General features: G+C 34.1%; 4 protein-coding genes across 4 annotated transcripts; 2 read left to right on the top strand and 2 right to left on the bottom strand.

Moving 5' to 3' along the window:
* The first annotated feature begins 1,018 nt into the window (after positions 1-1,018).
* LOC108965941 (TBC1 domain family member 20) lies at positions 1,019-3,052 on the top strand. The gene is made up of 4 exons (XM_018928618.1): positions 1,019-1,278; positions 1,333-2,114; positions 2,185-2,294; positions 2,355-3,052. Exons 1-4 carry the CDS (start codon positions 1,197-1,199, stop codon positions 2,563-2,565), a joined length of 1,185 nt encoding a protein of 394 aa, XP_018784163.1. The 5' UTR covers positions 1,019-1,196; the 3' UTR covers positions 2,566-3,052.
* On the bottom strand, positions 2,934-4,159 carry LOC108965962. Its single transcript, XM_018928648.1, has 2 exons — positions 3,703-4,159; positions 2,934-3,645 (listed from the first exon to the last, which is right to left on the bottom strand). The coding sequence occupies exons 1-2, from the start codon at positions 3,772-3,774 to the stop codon at positions 3,139-3,141; spliced, it is 579 nt and encodes a 192-aa protein (XP_018784193.1). The 5' UTR covers positions 3,775-4,159; the 3' UTR covers positions 2,934-3,138.
* A 1,404-nt stretch (positions 4,160-5,563) lies between these two features.
* On the bottom strand, positions 5,564-21,585 carry LOC108965940. Its single transcript, XM_018928616.1, has 5 exons — positions 21,528-21,585; positions 6,676-6,725; positions 6,460-6,609; positions 6,251-6,389; positions 5,564-5,676 (listed from the first exon to the last, which is right to left on the bottom strand). The coding sequence occupies exons 3-5, from the start codon at positions 6,607-6,609 to the stop codon at positions 5,564-5,566; spliced, it is 402 nt and encodes a 133-aa protein (XP_018784161.1). The 5' UTR covers positions 6,676-6,725; positions 21,528-21,585.
* On the top strand, positions 9,797-12,213 carry LOC108965958 (exonuclease 3'-5' domain-containing protein 2-like). The gene is made up of 2 exons (XM_018928645.1): positions 9,797-10,087; positions 11,528-12,213. Exons 1-2 carry the CDS (start codon positions 9,942-9,944, stop codon positions 12,081-12,083), a joined length of 702 nt encoding a protein of 233 aa, XP_018784190.1. The 5' UTR covers positions 9,797-9,941; the 3' UTR covers positions 12,084-12,213.
* Positions 21,586-21,689: the final 104 nt, after the last annotated feature.

Below are 21,689 nucleotides of genomic sequence, written 5' to 3'. Positions count from 1 at the left end.
CGAAAGATTTATGGTCCTTTGCGCGTTGGCCACGGCGCATATCGCATTCGATGGATCGATGAGCTGTATGAGGTATATGACGACATTGACATAGTTCAGCGAATTAAAAGACAGCGGCGGTTTATTTAGGTATGCGCAATACAAAATCTAGGAACAAGAGGAACTTTTTACTGTAATTTGTAGCTGCTGCTTTTTTTTTTAGTGGCCACAGTTACTTAGGCTAATACCTACCCGTCAGTCTGGTATAAGAAAAGTATTTGCAAATTATATATGGGTTTAGTCACCTAATCTCAATTCAAAGGAAACGAAACAATGTTTACGTTCCACTACTTCACAAATGTCAAATACGCTCTATTAATAAATGAATAGTTTCTAAAACAGACTGGGTATTTATTTATGAATCGTTGAACATGTCATATCAGTTGGTTGCGTTGACGCAAGGGATTTAAGAAGCGAGATTCTTGTAGGCGATCCACAAACAACTTTCCTTGGTTTGCTTGACAATTCATATTTCATCAAGAAAAGATAAAGAAAGCAAAAGGCATGCCAGAATGTGGGCTTGACTTTCTGTTCTACTTGATAATAGAAATCTCGATAGGTGTTTGGCAAAGCGCAAAAAGATGTGAGTTGCCCGAAATTTATTCTTCGGTTTGTTGCGTTTTGTTTCGATGGGAAGGTACTCATACAAAAAGTTGTCTGTGAACCAGCTATTAATGTACCAACTGTAAAAATGGTACTGCCAGATCAATAAATCAGTGTGTGCTAATTTATAGCGGGATTCTGTAATCAGTTAACGTAATAGAGTTTGTGACTATCACTTACAGAATAGCAAAATCCTCTCAAGTCTCAAAAATTGTCTCTGTCTAAAGTACTAAAAAGAAATTGAAGAAAATCGATAATTTCGAACATGTGTTTTTATTAGATTTAATAATTTATATGAACACCATTTATTTCATATTTCATAATTGTACACGTCACGAAAGATTTATTAAGCGCTAAGTCTGGCAACATTGCCGTTAGTTGACACCGCACAGGTGCCCTTTCTTCGCTTAATTTGCAAATAAAAATACTATATAATGCATTTGTAATGATTGCACTGGAATAAAAATTATAATAAGAATTATAGCACATGAACGACTATAAAGGATTTTAAAATTTCATTACTCAGTTTACACATCTAAATATAAGTTGGCAGTATGACGAGCCAAGTGAATGAAGCGAACCATCAAAACATTGAAATAAAAATCGATCAACCACAGGAATTATGTTTTGAGAAATGTAGCTATATTAATATATTTAGTTGAGATATATATAATTATTCTTATTCTTTAGGTCCAGAAAGTGGTGAAGAACAACAAAAACGTTTGAAAATCGAACGTTTATTGAAAGAGCACAATGGCAATATTCCACTACCAAAGCTGCAGGAGATTGCACGTTCCGACCATGGATTAGTCAATGATGAGTTGCGACGATTGCTTTGGCCACAATTGGCCGGTGTTGATACATCCTCTTTAGAACCAGCGCCCAGTCTACATGATTTACAAACACATCCAGAATACCAACAAGTGGTGCTTGATGTCAATAGATCGCTTAAGCGTTTTCCGCCCGGCATTCCATATGAGCAACGTATTGCATTACAGGACCAATTGACCGTTTTAATATTGCGTGTGATAAAGAAATACCCGAATTTACGATATTATCAAGGATATCACGATGTGGCTGTTACATTTTTGTTAGTCGTTGGTGAAGAGGTAGCATTTGCGGTTATGGAGGAACTATCGACCAACCATTTTTCGGAATGTATGCAAGAAACAATGGATGCCACCCAAAAACGTTTGATGTTTATATGGCCGCTGGTAGATTTAGAAAATTCGCATTTGTTTCAATTTCTACAACAATCTGCAGTTGGAACACTTTTTGCATTGCCTTGGTATTTGACATGGTTTGGACACAGTTTAAATTCATATAAAGACGTAGTGCGTCTTTATGACTATTTTTTGGCATCGCCAATTTATATGCCAATATTTGTGACTGCTGCTATTATATTGTATCGAGCTGAAGATATACTACATGTTGACTGTGACATGGCCTCAGTACACTGTCTTTTATCTAAGGTAAATGTATACAATAATTCAAAATATATACAATATTTTATGCTTACCTTTTAAATTCATATGTTTTTAGCTTCCCGATGATCTGCCCTTTGAAGATCTTTTAAATACTGCGAGTTTATTATATGATAAATATTCACTCACAGTAATTGAAAAACATGTCGAGGATCTGGTGCGAAAAGAGTAAGTTTTTTCAATATATTTTGAAATTAACATTAAAATTAAAAAATATATGTTTTATAGAAAACTTCAAAGACAATTGGAAGAGAAGCGAATTCAAGAGCGAAGGAAACAACTTGCTCGTAATGCCCGTGCTGGTAACAATAACTTAGCACGTTGGCTTCCACAAATGCTCACACCGAAATCAATGATCGTGACAACAGCTTTCTCCATTTTGGTTGGCATTTGTGCATACTACTATAAAAATCAGTATCTCTCTGCCGGGGTTAGTTGAGTAAGCATATATATGCAGCCTAGCCAAAATCATGCGCTACGGCATGCAACAGCACCTCTTTGGAATTGGATGATCGGCTTTTCATTTTGCTAAATATATTAATAAAATATAATATTCTAAAAAGGTTAACCATTTGTAATCGAGGTTAAAGTTACGTTCACTACATTATAAGTTTTTCATGGCTCCTTCTAAGGTGGTATTTAAGGAGTTATAATTTTTTTTTTTTCTTTATTGTAGCTAATTTTTGTATACTGATAAGAATATTGTTATGAATAAAATTTGTTGTCCTACAATGGCTTATAAATTATAAATAATATAAGTATCCTATAGTATAATATAAGTAATGAAAATCCATTACCACATACATATAGTCGTATAAATCGATTGTATTTATATCACACAGATATGTTGCAATGTACATTTTAATCGAATTTTACTGAGTTCGAAGTGAATAAAATAAACTCAAGGTAAATGTTATGACACAAAACATATAAAGGTTGTTTAAAATCGTACACTGGTTATAAGCAGAATAGAAAAGAATTTCCACACGTTTACTAATACATTTCGTTGGGCTTAAGCATGATTTTCATCGCCTTTATCTACTGCTACTTCTAAAGCAGTAATAAATTCGTTCAGTTTATTTAAATCCATTTCGAAATGTAGCATACTTAATTTTCCATTTCCATCGCAACAATTAAAATATATTCTTATTAGTTCGCGAAAGTTTTGAGCGAAACTGCTATCGCCAATCACTACACGAGCATCGTAGTCGAAAGACAGTACTAGAAGATTTTCTTGAGCATTATGTAGTTGCAGCATATATTTTTCAATTTCCGATTTCCGCGCTTCATACACAGTTGGTACCAAACGTTGAAATTCTGGACTTAAATTGCTAAATTCATAAAGCAATTCTGCTTCGCTGGAATTCTCATTCTGGTAATGAGATTTATAAGCGCGTGCAATTTTTCGTGTCATCAACATAAAATCGTAAACATTCTGAAATCCATATTTGTGGCAATGTTTTTCCATTTGATGTTCATCGCTATTGCCAAGCAGCACATCAACCGAGTAGTTAAGAATCTATGAAAAGTAAATTCTTCAATGTATAAAATAATTATTTATGCTTTAAGCACTCACTTCATAAAGTATTTCTTTATTGTCGATGTTTACTAAAAGTGGACAGCCTAAAAATGTGTAGCCTAGGGACATATTTTGTTTGTTAACAATTAAAAATTACTTTTAAAAATTTTGATTGTCTAAACAACTTCGTGATCAGCTGTTTTTGTTTATTGTTCCAAAAAATGTACCGCCGTGGAGCTCAAATTTGACGGCATGCTTAATGTCGCTCAGCGGCTATAGATGAGCTTTGTATATTATCTTAATTTGGGAAATAACTCATTTATACTAATCCATTTATATAACAAATATCAATATATATTTTTGGTAAATGTTCAAGAGAGCGGCTTTTCCGAAAACGTGCACCAATTTTCTAATTTACGAATGTGTATGGCGCGTGCCTTTAAAAACAATATTTTCTTTGTTTTAATACAAAACTTCGTATTTCCCGAAATAAAAAATTCACTTTTACACTTACCGTGCGATTCTGTACTGTGATACAGTATCAAGTCTCTAAATATGACAGAGACAATTTTTGAGACTTGAGACTTTGCTATTCTGTAAGTGATAGTCACAAACTCTATTACATTTCATTATTCAGAGAGATGTTGATAACAATTATTAAATTTTCAATAACAAAGTCAAAAAACATAATTATCAATAAAAATAAAAATATATGTTGACTCTGCTTCATGATATTAACGAAATTTATGTAAGATTTATTTATTTTTAACCTTTTCGTGTTTGACTTGCTTACAAAATATAAAAAAACGACAATCGATTAATATCTGTGGTGATCTCTATTCAGTATATTCAAAATGGCAGACAARAGTTCTTTTTGGTTTTGTGACTTGCTAACAACCAGGTCTCAAATTTGAGGCAATATATGTATATGCATAAAAATAGTTAACGCGCCATATATTGGTGGACGTTTTCGGAAAAGCCGCTCTCCTGAACATTTACCATATTTTTATATTTTTTGCATTTTTGGGTAATTCTTTAAAATAGCGGCTTTTCTCAAAAAATGGTTCAATGGTGATGAAAAATACCTTACAATAAAAAAATAAACACATTTTTATATATTATTTTGAGCAGGAAGATCTTTTTTGCGATAAAAAAGAAGAAAACAACAATAAAGCAATTACGGTAAGATTATGCGCATTATTGAATGTTTTCGAAATATCGATACTCTCAATATTCGGGTTTGAACGAGAATCGATACGAATCAGAAATACCCCTGCAAGACGGATAGCTGTTAGCAAAAGTGTAAGCGACTTGTTATTATTCACTTTTGCGTTCCTTAAATATTTGCTACTTTTGTTCAGAGAGTGGAAAAAAAGTAACACATAGCTATTTGGTGTTCAATGGTTACCTCGCTCTAACCAATGGAAAATATCGCAAGCTGCCTTGTTCTAACAGAATACATACATTTGTTAGTAAATCTCTTAACAGTATGTTACGGGTAACAAATTCTTTTGATAGCGCATAGCTTACCTGTGTGTTATGGATAACAAAAAGTATTTGTTACCTGAATATTTGCTAGTGTTATTATTAGGGTTATTCGTTTGTTACCATATAAACATGTTAGCAGGAACAAGCATATCTGTTACCCATTTGTTAATTCTAGCAAATTCAATTCTTTTAAATAAAATTCAGTTTTTTTATTATTTCGCTTTATTTAATAATAAAATCAAAATAATCAAGTATTTACTTAAACTAAAAATTTGCATATTATTATTACATTCGGCAGAAAAATAAACAATACAAATTAGAAACTTCAACTTTAAACTAATATGTATAACTTAAAACTAATATGTACGACTTAGAACTAATATTTGCAACTTAAAACTAATATATATAAGTAATAATAATAAAAATTATATTAATTTTGGCTTAAGTATATTCTTTCCATTTGCTTAAAACGATTGTGGCTTAAGGCCACAAATCTCCGGAGCTCCCCACAAATAGTGTTTTTATCCTTGTCCGGAAATATATCTACAATGAAACGTTATAAGCTAAGTCAAAAAATAAGGTGACATTGTATTTATTTTGAAAATTCTTTATTTATTCTTACAAATCAATTTCACCCCCTTCAAAGTAATCCCCACTAGATGTAGTACATTATGCCAACAGATTTTCCAATCTTCGAAACACTGGTTGTAGTCACTTTCGGGGATGGCCTTCAGTTCCGTCTTCGCTGCGGCATGAATCTCCTCTATCGTATAAATACGGTGTCCCTTGAGCTTGGTGAACAGCCAGAAGTCGCACGGCGCCAGATCAGGTGAATACGGTTGTTGCGGAACGAATGTTTAATGCAAAATTTTTGCTCAAGAAATTTCGACATCGCAAAAAACGCAAAACTCACTTTTAGCAGCTCACAAAACGACACGTATCTCACTAACAACACTAATGAATATTTTGGCATGAAATTTTACATAAATGTGACTGACAGTACTACCAACCTACAACCTACAAAAAAAATAATTCTCCAAATCCTTCGACGCACGCAGTTTAAATTCAAATGTTACCTTATTTTTTGGGCACAGTAGTATATCAGTGAAAAACCTACCAAAAGCTAACTCTACGCACTTCAGCTTTAGTAGGGATTTCTTCTTCTTGCGCCCCTCTAGCCCCTGTAGTGGTCGTCCGAAACATATCACGCAGTCCACACTGCCTTTTGCGCCCTTTGACTTCAATATTAGCCGCATCTGTTATAAAGAAAAAAAATTACAGTAAATTATATTACAATCGCATAATATTTAAAGCCGAAATATTTACCATAGCATCCGTGCTTTCCTTTAGTGAAAGTTTGTCTTCCACGAGGCGCACGTGCTCTTCCGATAATATGGGCAGTTTTGAAGCGAGCTCCACGTAATGCTCGTCCTCCAAGTCACCTTTCTGTGCCTGCACCTCGGCCTTTTCTGGCATCTAGAAAATTAAAATATAAAAACTAGCATCTGTTTTAATTTGGTAATGTAATACTGTATTATTTACTTTGTCTGTTAGGAACTTTTCAATGGTAGTGAGACGGGTCGGGATTATATCTGAAAAACATAAATGTATTTTTTTAAATCAAATACTAATATATTTATATATTAATACATTATATCTGCATGGCCGCCAGACGATGGTGACGGTACCATAATTTTTGATGGTTCTAATAGAGGAGCGCAAACGAGATTATAAGACATTTTTTTAAGCCTAGTTGTCAACAAAAGAAAAGAAGCAAAAGCATTATACCCCAAATATCCAAACCAATCCAAAACCGGGGTGTTCAGAGTTCTTTCGCGTAGAACTCCCTTCTACACTGGCGGCCTTCGGATGCGCTTCAAAAAAAATAACCCTGGTCGATCCAAAACCGGGGTGTTCAAAGTTCTTTCGCGTAGAACTCTCTTCTGCCCTGGCGGCTTTCGGCCGCGCTTCAAAAAAAAAAAAAATAGCCCTGGTCGATCCAACACCGGGGTGTTCAAAGTTCTTTCGCGTTGAACTCCTTTCTGCAACTTTTTTTTTATAAAGAATTGCTAAAGGTTTTTGGCGTTTTCCTTTTATGTATTTGAGGTATAAAGTTTTTGCTATTGTTCTTTTGTTGACAACTAGGCAGATATGGCAATACCATTTATTTGCTAGTATGCAACTCTATTCTTGCAGTGCAAATGCAGTAAATTTAACTAAAACAAAATAATTGAAATAAAGCTTTATTTGCAATAAATATTAAAAAAATTTATATACAAAAACGTTATAAGGAAGTGTTAGTAAGTGAAAAGTGCATAATATAAGCGAAAAAGTTATTCACAATAAACAAATTATCAATTTAAAAGTTGKAAATTTTTTAACTTTAAACGCAAATATCTTTAGAACTATAAGTCAGCGGCAACTATATATATATTTTCGTGATCTGGAGAACGTCACCTTTCCAGTGATACCCATTTTATCCTCCAAATCCGGGGATGCTATTCTAAATCCCAGCCCCTTCTTCTCCTTGTTAAGCTTTTTCATTTTCTATATAAGAAATTAGTTATATACATATATAAAATACAATTTAAACATAAAATATCAAATTATCATGTAACGAACTTACCTCTATAAAATCTAAAATAAACTGCGCTTTTTGTTTTCTTCTTCTTGAAAGATTGGGTCTTCGTCTTTCCTACTCTAGGAAGTTAACATTACAATATGCTTAGAATGTCGACAGTTTTTCTTTATCTTACTTACGTATTCTCCCATTCAGCTGAAAATATTTCAATGTGCTTCTGCAATCTGTTATAAAAACTTTGGAGAATTATTTGCTATTAACATTGTAGTATTTTCATTTTGGAATAAAACATCAATAAAAACTTGCAAAGGATGATAAAAAGTAGGAAGTAGAGGAAGAGGAGGACCTGCACCCCGTTAGAAAGACAGATGGAGAAGGACCTGGCTTCGCTTGGAATCTTCAATTGGCGGCACATAGCAAAAAGGAGAAACGGCTAGAAAAGGCGTAAGTGGTGTCTACGTCAGTAAAGAAGAAGAAGAATTTCCGGTTTTCGTCACCGCAATGCTAGAAGACAGTGCTGGAGAGCTTTGGGTGGTCTCGGTTTATATGAGGCATGACGATGAGGTGGAGCCACCTCAGTAACTCTAGCGGAGGCTAAACGAAGAAGTGCTGGTGAAATATTCGGCTCAGATAATAACTCGGGGCTCACTATTTTTGAAACTCGGACATAAATGCGAAATGTGTTACATCTCGATTTTATATATTGTGAAAACCTATTTGCAATACGAGGAAATTCTACATTTATGTGACGGAGGTCCTTGATGTACCTGAAGTCTCTAGATAAATTATACTTTTGATCTCGGAATGAAGAGTTGTAGACGATCATTCCCTCTCTGATCATAAGTACATTAGTTTTAGTTTGTGCGGATAGTGTTCAGAAAGGCAACTGCAGCGGACGATCAAACCGGCATGCAGTTGGCTTTCCTGCTTCTCCGTGAACTGTGTTAGAGTAGGGTGTGTATGTAACTAAGGTTTGAAGATTAGCCCATTGACGTGTGCATTAGGAGTAGAATTCAGAGGCAACTGTTATACATGCCTATGAAGAATCGAACATCAAATATAATATGTATAATCCACTTTGCGATAGAATGGTCGTAGCGGAAAGTTATCTCGAGAGCTTGCAGTGATTCAATTGCAAAACGTCAAATCTATCCAATCCAGTCAACTGTCAAAGTTCGGTAGGTGAGCGGTTCTCACCTTTCCAGTGACAGGAGAGTTGGGGATCTTTTTATCTCTGCTTTCCATAATGTTGGTAAATTATCTACTAGAAGAGCACGGAAAACAGGCTGGGAGGTAGCCTAATAGTATCATAAACAATTTGAAAGCGAAGTGTGAGTTAAATATTAATTTAGGTTTGATATATTAATGTAGAAAAAGATATCATCAGGGTATACTTCAATACTTTTGAAAATTATTTTACTCTTATCACTGTGCTTTTTTTGCAGTATTCTTTAGACAAGAAACAATTTTATCTGTATCTTTTCTTAGTATTTTTCATAAAATTGTCACATCCATTTTCCAACTCGAATATTCTGGCAACTACGAATTTCGTTGTCGGTTCGATCTGGTAATTTATTGTCTATTCTAATAAAAGTTCATCTTGATTACAAGGATACATTTATATGTACATGGAGATACGGTATATATAAAAAGGGGAATCACATAATAAGACGTGACGTCTTGTGTCACATTTGATCGCTCTTTTCATGGTATCTACCATAGATAACTTGATACGAGACTCTTTGGTTCGAGAGAGAGAGCTGTTTGCCAATGATGCCACTGCTGAAAAATATTTGCTTGAGTATTTAATAAATTATACCAAACACTAAATTAAACACTTTTTAAATGCATACAAATAAAATGCAAAATCATTAACTAATTTACATAAACATTTATTTTGCCAAAATGTGTTCGCACGGTTCAATGAAATTTCATTTCACACTAACTTCGTCAAGTAATTATAGCGCTGGTCTTCTGGCATCCCGGCTTTTTCACTAACTGCTGGTTGACGGCACCTTGATTGTGTTTTTTTGCCAGCTCAGAAAACAGATCAGGGTGCCCTGCCAGCTGACAAGCGAGAGAGCAAGAAAAGAGATTCTGATCAAGTTATCTCTGTTATGTTATCTCTGTCATATTATCTCTGCAATAGCACCGCGCAAGCTGTGAAATAAAGTGTACAAAAATTTTATTTTCCTTTGAAGTAAAGAAATAAAGTCATTAGCTAATTATGTCTGAACCAAGTCCATTGCAGTCCGTTGCTATAGCTGTAGGTGCTGGACTACTATATCACTTTCTGAACACGTCTTCCGAGAAAAAAGTCCAATTGATTGAGAACTTCCAACAATGTGTTGAAGCCGTTAATATTTTAAGGAAGTGAGTATACATATTTTTTTCGTCACAAATGTGTATGCAATATTTCAACACCTACTCGTAATAATTTAGTGCAGCCTCATTTTTAGAGTTTTAGGTACATATTTATATTATTTCACTTGGGATATTTTGATCTTTTGTCTTCAGTTCTTTTGAGTCGTACTTCTTGTGCACGCAAAAGAACTAGAAGACAATCCTTTTGTTATTGTGTGAACAAAAGTTTAATATTGAATAAAAGTTTTTTTTTTTGCACTATGTGATATAAAATAAAAGAGTAGAAACGAATTAGTGAAGTGTTAGTTCTTCTTCTTCTTGATTGGCGTAGTCACCGCTTACGCGATTATAGCCGAGTTAACAACAGCGCGCCAGTCGTTTCTTCTTTTCGCTACGTGGCGCCAATTAGATATTCCAAGTGAAGCCAGGTCCTTCTCCACTTGGTCCTTCCAACGGAGTGGAGGTCTTCCTCTTCCTCTGCTTCCCCCGGCGGGTACTGCGTCGAATACTTTCAGAGCTGGAGCGTTTTCCTCCATCCGGACAACATGACCTAGCCAGCGTAGCCGCTGTCTTTTAATCCGATGAACTATGTCAATGTCGTCGTATATCTCGTACAGCTCATCGTTCCATCGAATGCGATATTCGCCGTGGCCAACGCGCAAAGGACCATAAATCTTTCGCAGAACTTTTCTCTCGAAAACTCGCAACGTCGACTCATCAGTTGTTGTCATCGTCCAAGCCTCTGCACCATATAGCAGGACGGGTATTATGACTGACTTATAGAGCTTGGTAGAGTGGAAGTGTTAGTTATAAAAGATAAAAATATAAGTGTAAAATTCATTGCAAATCGCAATTTTTTCTGATAATAACTGGCGATTCAAAAGTCTTGAGAGTACTTAAAGTGCTTAATGAAGAACGAAGCAGAGCGAAAGTTTTGCCAAGGATCGGAACATGCCAAATCCTAAAATAGTTGTATCCACTAAAAGAGGCAAGCTACTCCAGCGGTCATTCAAGCACACAGGGGAATTTCATGTTTGGGGATGCATCGTAAAATAAGGATTTGGTAAACTAGCCATCGTAGATTTCTACAATCAACAGATATGTGATTTGGGGCAGGAAGCAGGGAACAAGTTGTATAGCAGGGAAGTTGTTGTATATGCTGCTGGAAAGAAGAAAACGGGACTACTAATTTAGATTGACCATCAGAGTAAACCCGATCGAGAACGTTTCTGCACTTGCGAAGATGAAAATACGTGGATAAAAAAAGCTAATAATAAATCATTTCAAATAATAAATCAATAAAATTTTAATAATGGTGATGATGGGCCATATTATTATAATTTTGTGGACCGATTTTAAGATACCTTTATCTTTTCAATGACATAGGATGATTGCTTTCTTTTGGAACCTACTGTAAATAATTATATCTTTGTTCATTTCTATTTTCAGGCATTGCAATGAAGTGCCGGTACTCGGCTTAGACTGTGAATGGGTGAACGCTCCGAATGTGTCCGTATTGCAGTTATGTAGTCACAAGGGATATTGTGCTGTTATAAGATTATGTAAAATGGATACTATACCCATGTCCCTGTGCAATCTACTAATTGATCGCAAGGTGGTTAAAGTTGGTGTTGGCATCAAAAAAGATTGCGAATATTTGGAAGAATGTGACCTACCGACAAAATCTGCATTGGATTTGCGTTTTGTGGCCAAACTGACCGGAGCAAAAGCGCAAAACTTGGCCGAAATGTATAAGGCTGTTGTGGGTGGTACCTTGACAAAAGATTTACAGCTAATCCGATCCGATTGGGAGGCGGACACGTTGACTCCTAAACAAGTTCAATATGCTGCTGATGATGCTAAAGCTGGCATAGAGATCTATAAAGCATTATCCAATAAAGTGTCAGATGTAAAAGTTTTCGAGAAATATTATGATATGGACTACGTACCTCGTAGCCACAATGATTTGGGAAGTGTGGCTTCAGATGAATGTTGCCTTCAGTAAATACTTATATCGAGCTCTTTTCGTGAATATGACCTAATCGACAAAAATCCCATTTTACAGGAGAAGATTTTTTATGCTTAAAAAATTGTCTGATTTAATAAACTGTCTTTTTTAAATGTATGTAAAACTATTAAAGTTTATTTTAAATGAGGTGTAAGGGCAATTTGCTATACAGTGAAACTTCGATTAAATACGAGTTATGGAGTTTTTCAAGTTATAAAGTTATACAACTTATAGAGGCAACATACAGAATATACGAATTATAGAGTTTTTTTTAAATTTATTTTTTCAATTTTACATAAAAAACCAGAAAAGATTGTACATATGTAAATTTTAAAATATAGAGTACATATGTTATTCAATCAATATATGTATGTATGTATTTTGAAAAATTGTACAGAAAACGGACATTATTTTGGCGTATTTTATCTATGGCATTATCAATGTTTACAATGTCATTAAAAATGGTGTCTTCAACATTTGATGCCATGAAAAAAAAAAAGACGCAAATTTTCAATTGAAGCTTTCGCAACCTTTGTGGAAACTGAGGGAATTTCAAATGTTTCATCGTTTTCATCGTCGATGTTTTCGAAACCCAGAATTTCATCATCATTGAGGCTTCCAGTAATCACCAACTCATCATCAACATGAGTGTAGTCATCAAAGTTTTCACGTGTTTCTGCTTTTTGTGGAACACGAGCCGCAAGCTCGAAAACAGTTTTTAATAGTCGATTTACTGATATTTCTCCAGGCTTTATGAGCAATACTCATTGCATCATAAATCGAAATGGAATAATCCTTTTTTTCCTCGATGCTTTCAAGCAGTTTAACAACAACTTCTTTACGGTACAATGTTTTGAAACTTTTGATTATGCCATTGTCGAGTGGTTGCAAAACTGAAGTGGTGTTAGGTGGGAGAAATTCAGTCTGCATTATATTATAAAAAATACGAGTTGTAGAGGCTTTTGATACACATTTTTCAATTTTTGTCTCAAGAAAAATACGAGTTATCAAAAGGACCAAAATACATGCATTTTTCGCGAATTTTTCTAGGGACCGAAGAAATACTATGAAATATCAAGGTTTTTCGCTTATTGAGGTTACGACTTATCGAAGTTTCACTATATTATAAGTTTGGCCTGGAGGTATATATCTGAGGTTTCATTATACTCGTACTTGTATGTGCATAAACAAAAATATTTTTTTATCACTCAAATACAGCGTTTACTAATATATGTGACTTGATTTTGACAGCTCGAGGCGATCATGTTTATGTACGAATTTATGTAAAATATTAACACTGCATTCAGTAAGGTTTGCCATTTTATTATATTACGATTTACAAAGCTTGGGAAATGTACAAGATTATTACGCAAATTCACGTTCTCGAAAAAACGTTGAACAAATGTTCATCGAAAAATCCTCTTCTCAAACGAGGCTCATTTCTGGCTTAATGTCTTCGTCAACAAACAAAATTGACGCTATTGGGGAGATTCAAATCCGTTTAACGTTGAGTTCTTCTTCATTACTTCAATATGAAAAAACATCAGCCGATTGATCTCGTATTCTGGTGGACGTTTCTAGTTAATGGCTCTGTATTTGGCGGAATATATGGGCGTGCTGTTTTCTAAGCTTCTACAACCGGATGAAACCATTAACGAAGAACACTACCAATAACAACTCCTTCAAATATTCGAAATTAGCTACTATACAGGATTCAATATTTTTCCAACATGACAACGCTCATCCTCATGTGCCAAGGCCGCTAATGACTATATCACAATAGGTCACATAAGGATCTTGCAATATCAGTTTACGCACAGCAGCCATTGATTTTTCGCGACTTCCACGAAATTCGCATTGGAGTGATCTACGACCCCGATGATTTTTTGGCCGAGATGAATATTTTAAGTTACTGTAAGCAAAATAAAAAATTTTTGTATATCAAAACGTTCTTAAACATCAAAAATGTCAACATTTACGGTAAAGTTGTGAACTGTCTGATTGCAATACCAGAGTTGTGAAATTCGGAAATATAGAAGACAATCCTACAAAATATTTTGGTAATAAATTACGTAATATGCTAAAATGTAAAGGAAGTCCATTAAACATTTACCACATTACAAAGCGATATTGACCAAATCGCACTTATGTTGAGAAATGCGTCATTCATTTCTAAAATTTTCGTTTTCCCTTTGTACGCAAAATATTTATCCGACCGCCCTAGTAAAGTGATATAGTCAGTATTGGGAGAACACAAGGATTTTGCGGCGTCTATAATAGTAAAGTGGACATACATATAGTATAAAGTAGCACAAATTCGTAGTCGGGCTTGTCGTTCCCATTTAATTATGTACATTTGTTATAAATAACCAAAAATTCATATGCCAAATTATTATAAATGCACCAATAAAAGTGCTCATATACAAAATTTGTGATAATGCTTATCTTCTCGACAATATTGGCAATATACTTGACACAAATGATAACCGAAAAATGTAATTAAATGTTAGCAAAACGAAAATCGAAATTGTAATTGCGTATATTTACATGAATATTTACTCGGTATCAATACGATTGTGATTGTATATACCATATAATAATATGTATATTGCGATTAATAGATATTGGCCTCCGCCATAGATGCTATAATCGTCGACCATATTAAAAAATTTTCAAAGCCCAACTTTTGTGTATCTAGTGTGCCTTACGTAGAAATGGTAAACTGTGGAGAATAAGATTAACAATCTTCCCAATCGAGTACTTTTTCAGAAGGTAATTTAATCGAATCAAAGTGAGAATAAACTAAAAGCCCTCAAAAGCTAGATGCGGTGTTGCAGTATATGAAATTAATAAATAATAATAATAATGATTCGATTGAGCCAAACAAGAGGCTCAAGCTTTTGAGGCCTTATGGTTTATTCTCACTTGAGAAAATAACAGCTGAATAAAGCACTGAGAATCTACTGCGAACAACTGGATCGCTTGAAGCAGGCGATCGACCAGAAGCATACAGAATTTGCCAACAGAAAGGGTGTACTGTTTCATCAGGACAACGCCAGACCACAGACTTCGTTGATGACTCGTCAGAAGCTACGTGAGCTCAGATGGGAGGTTTTATCGCATCCACCATATAGCCCATATATATCGCCAAGTGATTACCACCTGTTCTTGTCCATGGCGAACGCCCTTGTTGGTGTAAAGTTTAACTCAAAAGAGGCTTTTTGAAAAGTGGTCGTCCGAGTTCTTCGCAAATATGGAGGAGGACTTCTACGAGGGGGGTATTAACGGCGCATATTTGAAAAAAATCTGACACTGTAACACTTTTTACAAAGCATTGAATAAAGAGAAAAAAAGGCGGAAGGGGGATATTTGACAACCAATATATACTATAACTCAAACACTGACATATTTGACATAAGGTTTGTTAAAAAAACGAAAATCATTATATGTAGTAAATGGGGGTTGGGGTAGTATAGATCCGATTTTATCTATTAACTATTATCATGCCAGATATTAAAAGAATGTTCTCTGGGTTTCATTAAGGTTTCATTTTCCTCACATATAATCACCAAACATATGGAATAAAGTCAGCCGGTTGGAAAATAGTAGTTATATGGAGGTTGTGTTCTATAATTTTCATTCCAGTATAAATACATCGACCAATGCTTTAGTTATCTCATTTGTAAGTTCGAAAATCTGTATACTAGGCTCAGGAAAGTACTAATCCCGTTAAACCCATTTTTGATATACAGTTGGATAACCCATAAATTGACCGATATTTTCGGTCAAAAGTTAACTATACTGGGACTGGGATCCACATATTCGGAACCTAGGGACTTAAACAGTTTTGGTTAGATTTTGAAATTTTTGGTCATAAGGTGGCAAAATTACAAGAAATTATAAGTCTAAAATGTTTCCCCTTTTTTTTAGAAAGAATCAAAATGGAATTCATATTGTGCTATATGAGAAGTAGGCGTGGTTGTAGTCGATTTCGTTAATATTCACAATGTCACATAGGGATATAAGAAAGATGCCACGTACTAAATTTAATCGAAGTCGGGTCTCGATATATAGGATTTTACCAAAAAGTATAATTTTTGTACCGGCTCCCATAAACCTGTGGCATAATTAGTTTTTGATTTATTGTGCTTTTAATAGTTTTTAACAGTACCGTTATATGGGAAGTGGGTGGGGTTATCTTTCAATTCCAGCTATTTTCACAACGTTTGTAGCAATTCTTATCAGATTTGTGCCGGGCGAATTTGGTTGCTGTAAAAAAAAAGCAAAAATATATAATAATTATTATTACTAACAGCTCTTGTAGATGCATTCTCTGTAGATTATTTTGGACTCAAGTGTCATATTAGTGTATCAAACGATTTTAATAATGTCTCTTTAGCGCGAAATAAGTGAGCAACAGACGATAATTCCAAAAATATACGTTAACAAAATGTTATACGTATAAATGATAAAAATTCATATTAGCACGAATTTATGAAAACATCAGTGATAAATGAAGTGGATACGAGGCGAGAGAGCTTCGCCAAGCATACCGTAAAAGGTGTAAGTACCAAAATAATATAATTACCTTTGTAGTTATTATCACGGTTATATATGTATATTTTTTGATGTGAATTAGAATGGAATCGTGAAGATTTAAACTAGATCGGGACACATTAGAGTTATTTATATCTTAATGATCAGGATGATGAGACGAGTTGAATTCCGAATGACAGTCCGTGCAAGCTATAACTTGAGTAAAAGTTGAGATTGAATTGGTATTGTAAATGAAAGGCGAGTTTGTAGATTAATGTAATCGGACCACTGCCACGCTCCAAAAACGCCATTAAAGAAAGACATCTAAATTGCCATAATTAAATTAATATATGAAACTATAATTCGGCATAAGAGCTTCACCCATTAAGAGCTTTAATGCAGATGCAATAAATTTGGATGACGGGCATGACACCCCTCACTTTTAGGTGAAATCACTAATTTTGGGATCCGCCCGACCGATTTCAAACGTACCTAATTGGCGTGTGACATTCCTCTGGCAATCCTATGTTACAGTGTGAAAATGGGAGAAACCGACTACAGCCACGACTACTTCCGATATAACAAAATTGTAAATTCCATCTGATTCTTTCAGAAGTATACAAATCAAGCATCAATAAATATCTGGTGACCAAAAATTATTCAATTCGGATAAGAACTATTCAATCGCCCAGATTACCGGTTCCAATTGGGAGATTATTATCGAAAATATCGCTCAATATGTGAGATTGAATTTTCAAAAACATCTTTTCCTGTTAATAATTTGCCCATTTGTCAAATATGGGTCGGTTTCTATTTAGCGGCAATTTTATATTGGGGAAAAAGATAAAATTACACGGAGTCAAATCTGGTAAATACGGTGGTTGATAGATGGATAGATTCATCGAGTTAATGGCTCGAATCGTAATCTATTTTTTTTAATTCAGCTTTATCGGGATGTGTCGAAAAAGAATGCGATTCATATCCAAAATATCCACCAAAATCATTTGAACGGACTAGAATACTTGACGATTTTCAAGCATCGTTTTTTAAATATTTTGATCAGTTAAAGAGGTCGAAGTTCATCCAAAAGAAGCATGTATTCAACGATCTCTGGACCTTCTTCGAAGACTTTGTACCACTCGCAGGATTGTGTTTTTTATAAAATGAGTTGCTATAAGCCTTTTTCAACATTCGCAATGATTACATACATTAAATTTGGTAACAAATTTCAAATTTGAGACAAATACTTAGTTTGTTATTTTTATTCCGACTTAAGTAGCTGCTATAAACAAACTGGTTGACAGATCGCTACGATGGCGAATCTTTCTATATATTTTGTATGAACACTTAAATCATCTTAATGATTTTCCTGATATTAAAAGGGTAACTATCTTGGATTCGATCTCCGTTTCGACCAATAATCAAAAGCTGTTTAGCCACGCTGATTCCCCAAGGTTTGCTGAGAGTCAACCAGAAAAACCTACTCAGAAATCCAATAAAATTAGTATCTTTAGCATATTGAGCCCAAGTGTTGCACCAAGACATCACATTGACTTCACAGCACTTAAACTGTTTTATTAGCTACTATCTCTGAAGAAATTGTTCAGATCGAATCATTATAGCATATTGTCATTTGTATGCATTGTTCTCATTTACCCAGACTTGATTGAATATTACATAATTTCAATGAGATCTGTCGGAAATTTCAAGATCCGTGAGGAAATGTAGGAAACATGCTGAATACCAATTCATATTGAATGGAGTTCTTCATCTATGCTATATGCAATATGTATCAAATATCGGTTAGAAGCACTTTTAGGGGATTTTGGTACCACTCTAGTCATTTTGTTTTTGTATATACATATGTATGTATGTATGTGTATATATATATTGAAGCTCGGATGGATATTTTTATCAAAACTCTAATATGTACCGAATTCCGGTACCATTTTTAAATTGTCTATTGTATGTTCATACGTAACTATTTATTGTACATAAGTATGTATATAACTATTTATATATGTACATATACTAGAAAATTTTCTAAATTCCGAAAATTCTTAAATATATGGAACTATCAACGCTAATAAATTGTTAACATTTCATAATTTATTAGCCCCCATATGCATCAAAAAAAAGTATTATGTATTTTTGTTTTGCCAAAATTTGGCAAAAATATTAATTTATACATATTTACGCATTTTTGTTATGGTTTTGATTAGCAACAATGTTTGGCACAATGACAGTGGTCGAAAAGAACGCTGAGAGTAACTGCCGGTGCGCCGTACACCTACTCACACACACACTTTCTCACACTGGACGTTACACACATACATTCGTATATAAATATACTAGCGTACTCCCGGCAAGTGGAGCCCAAGCTTTGCGCGTGCATACACACGAGTAAGAGGAGGCATCAGCGCAATAGCATAATAGGCATGTTCGTCACTACGAATGAGTGCGCGCCAGCAGCGTACGCGCTTAAATGCTTAAATTTAAATTTTAGTCTTTTGATATACGCCGGATGTGATGCGTCGGTGCTGCTCTCAAAATTGCTTGCTGTCTTTTAGTTTACTAAATAAATTCGCGTAAAATAATTTTATTATTTTCATTTGACAATTCGGTTTTGTGCACATAAATAACATACCATATGTGTCTACATACAAAGTATGAACGCACTTAAATTAGTGAGAATTTTTCGACATTAAACAAAAATAATTATTATTAATATATCTAAATAAATTGAAAATTTTTAGTAATTAATATGAGTAATAATAATTTAGTAAAAAAAAAAAAAATATGTACATGGCTTTGTTTTTGTGATGTTTAGTTGCGACCGCCGACGTGGGTTCAAGTTGTCACAATACGTACAGATGTTTGTATGTATGTGTGAACTCGAGTCGCCTAGTGCCGTGAAACTTTGTTATCAACACAAATAAAAAGAAAAATTTAAAAATAAAATGTACAAGAGAAACAACAAATATTTTCGTGCTTTTGTTGCCAATACTGTGGTAGCCAATATAATTATTTACTAATATCAGTAATTAACTAAATTAACAAGTGCTCATATGCCTCATTCATTAGACGCGTAGTAAAAATAAATTCAGACATACAAACATACATATGCACAAACAAATGCTCGTACTTTGTGTACACTTTGTTGTGTTATCAGTTTGACTGCTGGTTTATACCGCCTAAATTACTTGTAGTGCTTATAGTGTTAAAGCAATGACGATTTTTTTATATGTTTGTATGTTCTACATGTGCACAATAAACAGAAACAGCGGATCACAACAAAATAGTAAAAATTGCGAAACACTAAAGAATAAGTATACATATGTACAAGAAGCTCAGAATATGAATAGAACTTAAAATAATAATAATTCTTTTTATGGCAAGCTTTTGATAAATAAATAAAATATATGTGAGAAAGAGAGAAGTAATTAATTTTCAAGAAGCCTTTTATAGTGTTAATGTAAATTATTTCTGTGCTAATGAAATTGCAGAAAATGTGTGCTTTGTGCTGCCAGATTGCTTTAAATAGTAGTTAACTTAATGTAATTTTTAGCATAGAAAAAGATTACAAAACTAAAATATTACTGTGGGCAAAAAATAGTAAGATCTGCGCCAAAATGTCACATCATATGTCATTAGTGTTTAGTATAAGTTTGTCTTTGTGAAGTTCATAAAGTCCATTTGGCGATTTTTACGATTAGTGAAATTATTCAACAAGGAAGTTCCATTAAATTTTGTGTGCGGAATAAAATTTTTGGTGCCGAAACGTTCACAATAGTGGAAAAGACCTACGTTGACGACGAACCACGTCCAGGATGGCCATCAACATCAACTGATGATCAACTCTTCAATAAAACAAAGGAATGGGTGCTTGAGAATCGACGATTAACAGTGAGAGATCTTTCTTATTTCGTTTGAATATCTCAAGGATCAGTGAAAACTATTTTGAAAACACTATCGGTCAATAATATATCCGAATATTATGGCAAAGGTGAACCGAACCGGAAAACAGGTCAAAATTTAAGGTTATGTTGACAGCTCTCTGCGATTATCGAGGCGTGGTGCACTCCGAATTCCTTCCGACCGGTCAAACTGGTAACAGGGAATACTGTTTGAGTGTTATACGTCTTTTGCGCAAAGCTTTTCCTAAAGAGGCATCGTCGTATACTGCAATGATTATTCGTGAGTTTTTCGCCAAATTTTCCAACAATATCGTGCCGCAATCAACGTATTCGCCTTTTAATTCAGTTGAAGAGATTAAACTTTGATCATTTACGGGATTACTTTAAGAGGGACGACATATATTTTGAAGAATAAGTTGAAAATTTTAAAATTATGAAAAATGCTCATAGTAGTATTTCATATAAACGATATAAATAAGAAGAGTTCGGCTAAAATTTCTTAAGAATTGGTGTTAGGTACTTTCTTGGACCTGTATCAACAAGAAAAATCAGAATAATTGTAATAAAATAAAAAAAATAATATAATAGAAAACAAGAAAGAACGTTAACGTGCCTTTGGCTATCTTGATTTTGATCGATCAGTCTGTATGACAGCTATATGCTATTGTGAACCGATCTGAACAATTTGTTCGAAGATTGCTTTGAACAATATTCTATGCTAAATTTAGTAAAAAAATCTTGCCAAATAAAAACAGTTTTCTATAGCAGAATTTGATTTTGATTTGCAACTTTGTATGACAGATATATTCTATAGTAGTTGTATATTGACGATTCCGACAAATGAGCAGCTTTTTAAGGAGAAAAGGACTTGCGAAAATTTTCAGATCGATATTTCCAAAAATGAGGGTATATACAGACCGACAGACGACGCCCATGGCTAGATCGACTCACCTCGTCAAGTTGATCATTTATAAACATAAATACATACGGATATATTTTAGGGGGTTTCCGACGTGTTTTTTGGTTGTTATAAATTTCGTGGCAAAATTAATATACACTGTTCAGGGTATAATAACCTAATAACATAATATTCTTTTTAGGAAGCCAAAAGAAAACGAAACACATTTTCACAAAACAATACAAAAATTTA

The sequence above is a fragment of the Bactrocera latifrons genome, unplaced genomic scaffold, assembly GCF_001853355.1.
Source record: "Bactrocera latifrons isolate USDA-ARS-PBARC rearing strain unplaced genomic scaffold, ASM185335v1 scaffold_151, whole genome shotgun sequence".
Lineage (NCBI taxonomy): Eukaryota > Metazoa > Arthropoda > Insecta > Diptera > Tephritidae > Bactrocera > Bactrocera latifrons.
This window is presented reverse-complemented; position numbering and strand designations above follow the sequence as displayed.